The following is a 12,505-nucleotide window of genomic DNA, read 5'->3' on the forward strand; positions in this document are numbered from 1 at the left end:
CCTGGATCAGTAGAGGTTTTGAAAGGGGATAAGGGGTTGGGATTCCCAAAATGCCCACAGCAGACACGTTTTTTCCGGAGCGAGGAACTGCAGGCAGGTAGGTAGTACGAACTGCAGAGAGCGAAGCTCCCGTATCAACAAGGAAAGGGAGAGACAAATCATTGATATTTAACACACACTCACCCGTGGGAGTGAGAGGTAGTAAAGGAGCTAAAATTTCCTGAGGTTCTCCGGCGTCCCGTCATTGCTGTGGGACAAAGTAAGGCTGGGGACTGACTGGCTGTGCCGGCAGGGGGCCTAGCTGGTTATTTACAGAGCTATTAGGCCGGCTCGGACATTCGTTCTTCCAATGTCCGGGCTGCTTACAGTAATTACAAACATCCCCATAACCCGAAAATCCAGTTTCTCTGCCCCTCCCTTGACCATGTCCCCATCCTGGTATTTTCCCCATCCCCGGTACTGTTTGCCCTGCCCTGAATAATGCTGTATTTGCAGGGCCATTAACTGTTGAGCTGATTGTTCCTCCTTTCTTTTCAGAGTGCGATGGCAGGGCTCTGCCACTGTTTGCAATTTGTCCATGATTTCGGTCTCCCACCCAACACTTATTCGTTTTAGCATATTGCCAATAGCAGGTTGGAGGCTATTAACAAACGCATTAGCCAGGGAGCCCTGTCCATTTTTATCCGGTTGCTGTATACCAGAATGTTGCAGAAAAATGCCAGTTAGCTGGGAGCGATAGTCGCCTGGGTTTTCTCCCTGTCGTTGCTTACAGCCGTTTATGGCCGTCCAGTTGGTTTTAGGAGTCCATACCCGAGGGATGGCTTCAAATAGATTTTTAGCTCGCTTCTTACAGTTTTCCCGGTATTCAGCATTAGGACCGGTGTCTGGTAAAGTAGAGTGGTCAGCTGCGAGCCAATTTGCTGCTGTGAGCCATTTTTCATGCTCACTAGGGGTAAGTAGCTTGTACAGCTGCAGGAGGTCTGCCTCAGAGGGTTCATAGGTGTCACATACTAACACAAATTCCTCTGCAAATTTGGTAGGATTTTCCCGAGGCTTTGGAAAGCCTTTTACAACTGAAAGGAGCTCTGTACGAGTCCAGGGTTTATAGCTCCAAGTGGGACCCCCGTCTTGGCCCCCAGTATGCAGGATTCGGAGGGGAGCCTGGATATTTTTAAGGCCCAAGCGCAAGCTTTTACAGGGCAGAGCATGACAAGAGGAATGGGCCTGGGCAGTATCGGACAATCCGGACTGGTCTGAACTGGAGATCTCTGGAAATTGTTCCTGAGCCGGAGAATCTGGTGACTGTTGTTCCTGAGCTGGGGGCGCGGGTGACCGTCTATTGATCCGATGCAAGGCTGCCAAGCCAATTAATGCGTCTTCCTCATCATCCTCCCCGGAATCTAGCAAGGGGTTTTCTTTGTCTTTTCCCAGAAGGAGACGGGAGTATGAAGGGGGATCTGCTCGGAGAACTGGGTAAAGGGGAGCGCTCGGTCTAATAGTGGGAGAGGAGGTTTCCAATAAAGCTTTTAACTTATCATTTGAATCTTTGAGAGAGGCGAGTTTCGATTCCGTCCACCTACAATTTGCCTCTTCCCACCACTGCCTGAAACAATCAACCTCTCCTCTGGCCAATTTAGTTTTAGATTGGCCGAGTTTGTCTTTTAAGACGTCCACTTGGTCCTTGTCCCAAGATCCTAACAGTGGCCACTGAGTTTTGGGATCTCCCTGAGTTAACCTAGACCATTTTTCCAGAAATTTACAGGAGTCCGGACTCTTCCTAAAATGCATAAAATGCGCCGGTGTCCCTTTAGGGAACTGCCCCGACTTAGACATCTGGTTACCCATACAGGAGGACTTCACACACCAATCACACAAGAAGGAAATTTGGGTTCATCAGAGTGATGCCCGGTGCAACACACAAAAGGAGCCCAGAGGCTACTGCCTCAATCGCCCTTGCTTTCACACCAAGGGTTTTACCCAAGGTGCGGTGTGGCTGCGATTGTGCAGACTTCACTCAGACCGCGGGGACAGGAACCCCTTGGTCGGCTGATCCCCGGACGGAGACGGCACCCAGACTCAAACACTCCACAGGAGGACGGATAGACACAGAGACAGGACAGTCCTCAGTCCAGACAAAACACAGAAATAATTACCTGACCAGATTCCTGATGTCAGATCCCGGGACACCTACCAGAACAGAGTGGGAACCAATAGGTTTGATGGCGTAGACCTCACTGTGGTCGTGCGCCCTTCCGTTCTGGAGGAGAACAGCTCAGGCCAAATGCCTAGGTGCCGGCTGCCACGGTCGTCCTACAAAAATGGTCAGGAATCACATGGCCCCAGTGAAGATGGTTGCCATCTCGATGGAACCTCCAAATTGTCAAAGTAGAATCAGGACTCACAATTTGTCAAGACCACTCTGTTTATTAGCACAGCGCTCTGCTAATACATTCAGATAAAGTGAGCCCCCATGCAAGACCCAAACAGTCTTATTTATACAGGTAAAAGGGCGCAAACTAAACTAAGGGACAAAGAGAGCAAAATTGTAAAATTTACCTGGGGCACAATATGCATATCTTGCTTCCTTACTAACTCTTTTCGATCTAAGGGTAATGCTTCACCAATCGCCCTTAAATAAAGCAATTGTTCTACCTTAATGTCTGCTTTCCTGACACTTGGATTGCAGCATTTCTCATTTCTACTTAAAGGCACGTACAGCATTCTTTAATCCATTCTATTTCTTTAATATAATTCATTTCACTTTAACAATGTAACCCTATGTATCTATGAATACCAGCGCCAGGAGTGAGGGTGTAAATCTGCTCCCCAGGAGATTCCTGCCAGCAGTGCGGGGGGTGATCTTTTTAAGTGCTTAAAAAGGTGGGAGCAGTAGGTCAGACTGCCGTCCAATCTGCCTAACTAGGTGAGAGCTGGCTGGGAGGGGAATGGACAAACTTCAACATTGCCCAAGTGATTAGCCTGGTCAGTGGTGGGGAGCCCTTGACAGGCAGTGGCTGTGTGCAGAGACCAGTCAGATCCGTTGGCAGGAGGCCCTATGTTCCTCAGCGATACGAGAGATCAGATGCACAGGAACCTCCCTGAGTGTTTATTCCCTTGGGTGTTTGCAGACTCAGGCATCAGAGAACTGGCTCAGCTCCGACTGGTGAACAGCTCGAGTCGCTGCGCTGGGAGGGTTGAGGTGCTTCACGACCAGCAGTGGGGAACCGTGTGTGATGACAGCTGGGACTTACAGGATGCCGGAGTCGTGTGCAGGCAGCTGGGCTGTGGGACGGCGTTATCAGCCCCAGGAGAGGCTCGATTTGGGCGAGGATCAGATCGTATCTGGCTGGATGAAGTTGGCTGCGCAGGGACAGAAGCTTCCCTCTCCGATTGCAGGGCTCGGCCTTGGGGAGAACATAACTGTAACCATGGAGAAGATGCCGGTGTTGTGTGCTCAGGTAACCTTCATCTACCACCCTGCCTGTTGCAGGGAACATGGTGGGAAACTCATTACGGGGCATTGTCCCTGTCAAGACTGCTTCCCCACTCTGAACTTTAGGGTACAAATGTGGGGGCCTGCATGAAAACTTCTAAGCTTAACTACCAGCTTAGATCTGGTCCGCTGCCACCACTCCCAAATGTGCTAATCCTCTTTCCTGGGTAGTCTTGAGAGACTCTTCACCAATTCCCTGGTGAATACAGATCCAAACCCCTTGGATCTTAAAACAAGGAGAAATTAACCATCCCCCCTCCTACCTCCCACCAACTCCTGGTGGTTCAAGATCCAACCCCCTTAGATCTAAAAACAAGGAAAAATCAATCTGGTTCTTAAAAAGAAGGCTTTTAATTAAAGAAAGAGGTAAAAATCATCTCTGTAAAATCAGGATGGAAACTAACTTTACAGGGTAATCAAACTTAAAGAGCCCAGAGGAATCCCCTCTAGCCTTAGGTTCAAAGTTACAGCAAACAGAGATAAACACTCTAGCAAAAAGGTACATTTACAAGTTGAGAAAACGAAGATAAAAACTAAAACGCCTTGCCTGGCTGTTTACTTACAAGTTGGAAATATGAGAGACTTGTTCAGAAAGATTTGGAGAGCCTGGATTGATGTCTGGTCCCTCTCAGTCCCAAGAGCGAACAACCCCCAAAACAAAGGGCACAATCAAAAGGCTTCCCCCCACCAAGATTTGAAAGTATCTTGTCTCCTTATTGGTCCTTTGGGTCAGGTATCAGCCAGGTTACCTGAGCTTCTTAACCCTTTACAGGTAAAAGGATTTTGGAGTCTATGGCCAAGAGGGATTTTATAGTATTGTACACAGGAGGGCTGTTACCCTTCCCTTTATAGTTATGACAGTCCCCTCACAGCCAGTTCTGGCCCCAGCATGGTGCTTGGGGCCTGTGCTTCAGGGAGAAATATGGCGGTTCCAGAAGAGAGCCCTTGCCTCTCAGTCTGTGCTGACCCTAATTTGCCTGTGCTGCAGGGAGCGTTGTGCTGGCTCAGTAGGGGACACTCACACTCTCCCCTTGATGTCAGTGCTCGCCCCAAAGGGGACCTGTGCTGCAGGTAGATGGGTGTCAGTAGGGGGCTCTCTCCGTTTGCAGTTGTTCTGGCCCTAATGCCCTAGTGTTGTGCCATGGGCCCCTAGCATGAGGAAGCCTTGTCTGTCCCCGACTCCCTCGGCCACAGGTCACACTAGCCGTGCCCTCGAGGCCTTGTGTGTGTGTGTGGGTGACCTCTCTCCAGGTCGGCAATAGGCACACTTCACCCTTCGGCCCTCCGAGAGTCCCTCTGCAGCATCCAGACCCTGTCCCGTTGGGCATTCACAGCAGTCACAGATCTGCTGCTATCAAAGGAACAGCGTTCCAAGGTGACCAGTTCCACGTCCCATCTCTGCCCCGATCAACACACAGCCCTAGATCCCTTCATAGTCACACCAAGGACAAGTGATTTCACAGAATGTAGCGATTCAGGGGTAGCAAGGAAACGGGTTGGAAAGAAATGGTTCCATGGTCAATAAAATGATACCACGCTGACTAGAGCCTAGGCTCATTGAATGAGATACTTTTCTGTCTGGTAGAGCAGCGCTCACCCCACAGTCCTTCCAGGGTTTTACTCCAGGCTTGGCTGTGATCTCCTGTTCCTGAGACAAATGCTGTCAGATGCCTCCTGGGTGAAAGGGAGCTCTTGTCCCCTCTCCTCTTTCTTTGTAGGTACAGACCATTGTCTCTTCCCAGAGGAGGTCTCTCTTTGGAGACTTGTGCTGCGGGTCCTTTGTCTTTGTAAATTCTCAGGTCCCCACTGGGCCCAGACAGTGAATATAGCCTGTCTCCACGGCTGTGCTTGGTTCTATGTGCTGATTGGCTCAGCCGAAGGGATTGCCATGGCGCAGGTGACAAGCTTCACTTCAACACTTCTGGAGCCTCATATTCTACATTTTACATCTCTCTTCAACTGTGTCCCATCCAAACATCTTGCCCCCATTAGGGTGACAAGTGGGCTGCAGTCTTTAAGTAGAGACCTCACATACCACCTTTGGTGAGCTATTGTGCATATATCTCACCCAGGGGATCCCTGTATAACTCTAGGGATCCCTGTGCCCTCTGCCAGTTGGCGTCTACTTATCTCTGGGCCAGACTCCTCTGCGGAACAATGGGGACCTGGGTAACTGTAGCTCCCACTGGTTCGATTTGTTGTCAACAGAGCCTGCAGCCGCTCACTCAAACTAAAAATCCAGGACCAATTTCTCAAGAGTCCAGTTCCTAAGCACTGTGTTCTGGCGGATTTGCATTTCAGGGAATTAGTCCTGAAGTTGTAACTTCCCCAAGAGCTGGACACAGGAGACGCAATTCTTCCTCACGTCCTGCCCTATTACGTATTTCCCTGTCCTGTTTCTCAGCTGCCCTGTCCTACCCCATAAGTGGCTGCATGTCAGTGGGGGGAGGCTTCTTCTTCTGGGTATGTCACAAGTCGATATATATGTAACCCTATGTATCTATGAATACCAGCGCCAGGAGTGAGGGTGTAAATCTGCTCCCCAGGAGGTTCCTGCCAGCAGTGCAGGGGGTGATCTTTTAAAGTGCTTTGGTCAGAGCAGTAGGTCAGAGTGCCGTCCAGTCTGCCTAACTAGGTGAGAGTTGGCTGGGAGAGGAGTGGACAAACTTCAACATTGCCCAAGAGATTAGCGTGGTCAGTGGCGGGGAGCCCTTGACAGGCAGTGGCCGTGTGCAGAGACCGGTCAGATCCATTGGCAGCAGGCGCTACGTTCCCCAGCAACATGAGAGATCAGATGCACAGGAACCTCCCTGGTTTCGTGGATTTTACCCACGAAAGCTTATGCCCAAATAAATCTGTTAGTCTTTAAGGTGCCACCAGACTCCTTGTTGTTTTTGTAGATACAGACTAACACGGCTACCCCCTGATACCAGGAACCTCCCTGAGTGTTTATTCTCTTGGGTGTTTGCAGACTCAGGCATCAGAGAACTGGCTCAGCTCCGACTGGTGAATGGTTCGAGTCGTTGCGCTGGGAGGGTTGAGGTGCTTCACGACCAGCAGTGGGGAACCGTGTGTGATGACAGCTGGAACATAACTGATGCTGCAGTCGTGTGCAGGCAGCTGGGCTGTGGGACGGCGTTATCAGCCCCAGGAGAGGCTCGATTTGGGCGAGGATCTGACCGTATCTGGCTGGATGACGTTAAATGCGCAGGGACAGAAGCTGCCCTCTCCTATTGCAGGTCTCAGCCTTGGGGAGAACATAACTGTAACCACGGAGAAGATGCCGGCGTTGTGTGCTCAGGTAATCTTCATCTACCATCCTGCCTGTTGCAGGGAGCAGGGTGGGAAGCTCATTACGGGGCATTGTCCCCTGACAGCCCGTGCTGACCCCAGCATAGTGCTTGGGGCCTGTGCTTCAGGGAGCAATATAACGGTTCCAGTAGGGAGCGCTCTTCTCTCAGTCTGTGCTGACCATAATTCCCCTGTGCTGCAGGGAGCGGTGTGGGGGCTCGGTAGGGGATGCCTACGCTCTCCCCTTGATATTAGTGCTGGCCCCAAAGGGGGCTTGTGCTGCAGGTAGGAGTGTGTGAGTAGAGGGCTCTCCCCCTTTGCAGTTGTGCTGATGCTAATGCCTTAGTGTGGTGCCATGGGCCCATGGCATGAGGAAACCTTGTCTGTGCCCAGCTGGGGGGCAGCTCCCTGACTCCCTTGGCCACAGGCCACACAAGCCGTGCCCTCTAGACCTTGTGGGGTGGTCTCTCCCCAGGTTGGCAATAGGCACTTTTCACCCTTCGGCCCTCCGAGAGTCCCTCTGCAGCACCCAGTCCCTGTCTCACTGGGCATTCACAGCAGTCACAGATCTGCTGCTCCCAAAGAAACAGGGTCCCAAGGTGACCAGTTTCACCTCCCATCTCTGCTCCGATCCACACACAGCCCTAGATTCCTTCATAGTCACACCAAGGACAAGTGATTTCACAGAGTGTAGCGATTCATGGTAGCAAGGAAACGGGTTGGAAAGAAATGGTTCCATGGTCAATAAAATCATACCACGCTGACTAGAGCCTAGACTCATTGAACGAGATACTTTTCCGTCTGGTAGAGCAACGCTCACCCCACAGTCCTTCCAGGGTTTCACTCCAGGCTTGGCTGTGATCTCCTGTTCCTGAGACAAACGCTGTCAGCCGCCTCCTGGGTGAAAGGGAGCTCTTGTTCCCTCTCCTCTTTCTTTGTAGGTACAGACCATTGTCTCTTCCCAGGGTAGGTCTCTCTTCGGAGACTTGTTCTGAGGGTCCTTTGTCTTTGTAAATTCTCAGGTCCCCACTAGGCCCACACAGTGACTATAGCCTGTCTCCATGGCTGTGCTTGGTTCTATGTGCAGATTGGCTCAGCCGAAGGGATTGCCATGGCGCAGGTGACAAGCTTCACTTCAACACTTCTGGAGAGTCATATTCTACATTTTACATCTCTCTTCAACTGTGTCCCATCCAAACATCTTGCCCCCATTAGGGTGACCAGTGGGCTGCTGTCTCTTGGTAGAGTCCTCACATACCACCTTTGGTGAGCTATTGTGCATATATCTCACCCAGCGGATCCCTGTATAACTCTAGGGATCCCTGTGCCCTCTGCCATTGGCGTCTACTTATCTCTGGGCCAGACTCCTCTGCGGAACAATGGGGACCTGGGTAACTGTAGCTCCCACTGGTTCGATTTGTTGTCAACAGAGCCTGCAGCCGCTCACTCAAACTAAAAATCCAGGGCCAATTTCTCAAGAGTCCGGTTCCTAAGCACTGTGTTCCAGCAAATTTGCATTTCAGGGAATTAGTCCTGAAGTTGTAACTTCCCCAAGAGCTGGACACAGGAGATGCAATTCTTCCTCACGTCCTGCCCTATTACGTATTTCCCTGTCCTGTTTCTCAGCTGCCCTGTCCTACCCCATAAGTGGCTGCATGTCAGTGGGGGGAGGCTTCTTCTTCTGGGTATGTCACAAGTCGATATCTATGTAACCCTATGTATCTATGAATACCAGCGCCAGGAGTGAGGGTGTAAATCTGCTCCCCAGGAGGTTCCTGCCAGCAGTGCAGGGGGTGATCTTTTAAAGGGCTTTGGTCAGAGCAGTAGGTCAGACTGCCGTCCAGTCTGCCTAACTAGGTGAGAGTTGGCTGGGAGAGGAGTGGACAAACTTCAACATTGCCCAAGAGATTAGCGTGGTCAGTGGCGGGGAGCCCTTGACAGGCAGTGGCTGTGTGCAGAGACCGGTCAGATCCATTGGCAGCAGGCGCTACGTTCCCCAGCAACATGAGAGATCAGATGCACAGGAACCTCCCTGGTTTTGTGGTTTTTACCCACGAAAGCTTATGCCCAAATAAATCTGTTAGTCTTTAAGGTGCCACCAGACTCCTTGTTGTTTTTGTAGATACAGACTAACACGGCTACCCCCTGATACCAGGAACCTCCCTGAGTGTTTATTCTCTTGGGTGTTTGCAGACTCAGGCATCAGAGAACTGGCTCAGCTCCGACTGGTGAATGGTTCGAGTCGCTGCGCTGGGAGGGTCGAGGTGCTTCATAACCAGCAGTGGGGAACCGTGTGTGATGACAACTGGAACATAACTGATGCTGCAGTCGTGTGCAGGCAGCTGGGCTGTGGGACGGCGTTATCAGCCCCAGGAGGGGCTCGATTTGGGCGAGGATCTGACCGTATCTGGCTGGATGACGTTAAATGCGCAGGGACAGAAGCTGCCCTCTCCTATTGCAGGTCTCAGCCTTGGGGAGAACATAACTGTGACCACGGAGAAGATGCCGGTGTTGTGTGCTCAGGTAATCTTCATCTACCATCCTGCCTGTTGCAGGGAGCAGGGTGGGAAGCTCATTACGGGGCATTGTTCCCTGACAGCCAGTGCTGACCCCAGCATAGTGCTTGGGGCCTGTGCTTCAGGGAGCAATATAACGGTTCCAGTAGGGAGCGCTCTTCTCTCAGTCTGTGCTGACCCTAATTCCCCTGTGCTGCAGGGAGCGGTGTGGGGGCTCGGTAGGGGATGCCTACGCTCTCCCCTTGATGTCAGTGCTGGCCCCAAAAGGGGCTTGTGCTGCAGGTAGGAGTGTGTGAGTAGAGGGCTCTCTCCCTTTGCAGTTGTGCTGGCCCTAATGCCCTAGTGTGATGCCATGGGCCCATGGCATGAGGAAACCTTGTCTGTGCCCGGCTGGGGGGCAGCTCCCTGACTCCCTTGGCCACAGGCCACACAAGCCGTGCCCTCTAGACCTTGTGGGGTGGTCTCTCCCCAGGTTGGCAATAGGCACACTTCACCCTTCGGCCCTCCGAGAGTCCCTCTGCAGCACCCAGTCCCTGTCTCACTGGGCATTCACAGCAGTCACAGATCTGCTGCTCCCAAAGAAACAGGGTCCCAAGGTGACCAGTTTCACCTCCCATCTCTGCTCCGATCCACACACAGCCCTAGATTCCTTCATAGTCACACCAAGGACAAGTGATTTCACAGAGTGTAGCGGTTCAGGGGTAGCAAGGAAACGGGTTGGAAAAAAATGGTTCCATGGTCAATAAAATCATACCACGCTGACTAGAGCCTAGACTCATTGAACGAGATACTTTTCCGTCTGGTAGAGCAACGCTCACCCCACAGTCCTTCCAGGGTTTCACTCCAGGCTTGGCTGTGATCTCCTGTTCCTGAGACAAACGCTGTCAGCCGCCTCCTGGGTGAAAGGGAACTCTTGTCCCCTCTCCGCTTTCTTTGTAGGTACAGACCATTGTCTCTTCCCAGAGGAGGTCTCTCTTCGGAGGCTTGTGCTGAGGGTCCTTTATCTTTGTAAATTCTCAGGCCCCCACTGGGCCCAGACTGTGACTATAGCCTGTCTCCTCGGCTGTGCTTTGTTCTATGTGCTGATTGGCTCAGCCGAAGGGATTGCCATGGCGCAGGTGACAAGCTTCACTTCAACACTTCTGGAGAGTCATATTCTACATTTTACATCTCTCTTCAACTATATCCCATACAAACATCTTGCCCCTGTTAGGTCGACCAGCGGGCTGCTGTCTCTTGGTAGAGACCTCACATACAACCTCTGGTGAGCTATTGTGCATATATCTCACCCTGGGGATCCCCGAATAAATCTAGGCATTCCTGTGCTTTCTGCCAGTTGGCATGTATTTATCTCTGGGCCAGATTCCTCTGTGGCACAATGGGGAGCAGGGCTGGCTCCAGGCACCAGTGTAGCAAGCAGGTGCCTGGGGCGGCCAATGAAGAGGGGGGCGCCACATCCCGCTGTTCGGCGGGAATTCGGTGGCGGGGTCCTCTGGGAGCGAAGGACCTGCTGCCAAATTGCCACGATAGAATGAAGCAATTCTTCCTCCCTGCCTGTCCTACACAGCCTAAGTATTTCCCTGTCCTGTTTCTCAGCTGCCCTGTCCTACCCCAGAAGTGGTTGCATGTCAGTGGGGGGAGTCTTCTTCTTTTGTGTATGTCACAAATCGACATCTATGTAGCCCTTCCGCCAGTGTCGGCGGAAGCTATTAGGGACGGGTTCAGTATCTAGGGTTTGCTTTTCAGCAATATAACACAGATCTGGCTTGAGCCCCCACCCAGTAACCTAATACAATTACACACCACCCCCTGGGTGCTTCTATGAGGCAAAGCTTCCCCTCTTGCAGGTACAAAGTCTCAGTGCAGAAAAGGGTAAGTTATTAAATTATTAAACTTTTTAATAAAAGGAAAAACAATGAGTAGTCCTTGTGGCACCTTAGAGAGTAACAAATTTATTTGGGCATAACTTTCATGGGCTAAAACCCACTTCAAATGCATGGCGTGAAAAATACAGTAGGCAGTATATATATTACAGCACATGAAAGGATTGGGAGTTGCCTTTCTAAATGGGGGGTTAGTGCTAATGAGGTCAATTCAATCAATGTGGACGTCGCCCATTCCCGGTCCCGCGGCTTTGGCGGCAATTTGGTGGCGGGTACGCCGAAGCCGTGGGACCGGCTGACCTCCCGCAGGCATGCCGCCGAATCCGCGGGACTGCCAAAGGCAGCCTGCCTTCCATGCTTGGGGCGGCAAAAAAGCTAGAGGCGCCCCTGGTGCTGGGTGATCCCCCGAGGTACAGAGCATCACACCTTCCTTAGTTTACTGCAGGAGGGTTAGTCACTGACTAGCTCAAAGGCAGTTTGTTAGTTCTCTTGGCATCCAGCCATTAAGGCCATGAGGCAGCGTGCCTCAGTTTCCCCATTCACACACAGCAAACCAGGTTTTTTATGGTTTCTCTGCTGTTATAAGATTTAAACCTCTTTACAGGTATTAATTGAAAAGTAGCATTATCATAAGGTTTAACGTCTGTGTCAAAATTCGTATCCCCAAAACTTAACATTAATACCAACATTTTTATCACAGATGGGTGTTTACAAGTATCTTTATGATACCACGCCCTCTGTTCTGATATTTTAGTTTGAGGTTAGTTTGGTCATTACCCATGATGTCCTTTGACTCTCTCCCATGTAATCAGTCACTGGCTTTTCTTTCCCTGCAGTGTTCCCCTCTGGGTGGGCTCTTAATTTAATCATGTTCCTGGAATTTTGGTGCCTCAGGGTCTGGCAAGACAGGTGTTCAGGGGGATCCTGCATGTTGGCTGGCCCTTTGGGGAGTGGTCTCCCAACCCCAGGAATGTCCATATGCAAAAAATCCAGCTCCCCTTTTGGGGTTACCCTGTGTTTCCCGCTCCCAGCACTGAGTCCTTCTCTGCCCCCTAGAGGGCTGTGATCTGTGCTCTCTGGGCTAGGTGTGTTTACCCTTCCATCAGATTCACATTTCCCCAGCAACTTTCAGATAACTGCTCTCTGTGCCTCACCAGCCTGGGGGAAAACACCCCCTTCTCTGTCAGTTTGGTCATTTGTGTTCTCACAGACTACTACCTGGCAATTTCCTGGTCTCAACTCTTCTGCCGTCACAGGCATTGGAGCTGCATCTCGATGTAAAGAGAGACAGTTACTTTCCACAAACTTGTCAGAAACAGCAT

General features: G+C 51.2%; 1 protein-coding gene across 3 annotated transcripts in view; it reads left to right on the forward strand.

Moving 5' to 3' along the window:
* LOC101951410 (deleted in malignant brain tumors 1 protein-like) overlaps nt 1-12,505 on the forward strand; it is a 68,162-nt gene that overhangs the window by 25,309 nt on the left and 30,348 nt on the right. For all 3 annotated transcript variants that reach the window (XM_065570746.1, XM_065570748.1, XM_065570747.1), the window contains 3 exons: nt 3,129-3,458; nt 6,465-6,794; nt 8,978-9,307. In XM_065570746.1, the coding sequence (XP_065426818.1) occupies nt 3,129-3,458; nt 6,465-6,794; nt 8,978-9,307 (990 nt within the window). The remainder of the gene's footprint in view (nt 1-3,128; nt 3,459-6,464; nt 6,795-8,977; nt 9,308-12,505) is intronic.

This window comes from Chrysemys picta, chromosome 17 (genome assembly GCF_011386835.1).
Source record: "Chrysemys picta bellii isolate R12L10 chromosome 17, ASM1138683v2, whole genome shotgun sequence".
NCBI lineage: Eukaryota > Metazoa > Chordata > Testudines > Emydidae > Chrysemys > Chrysemys picta.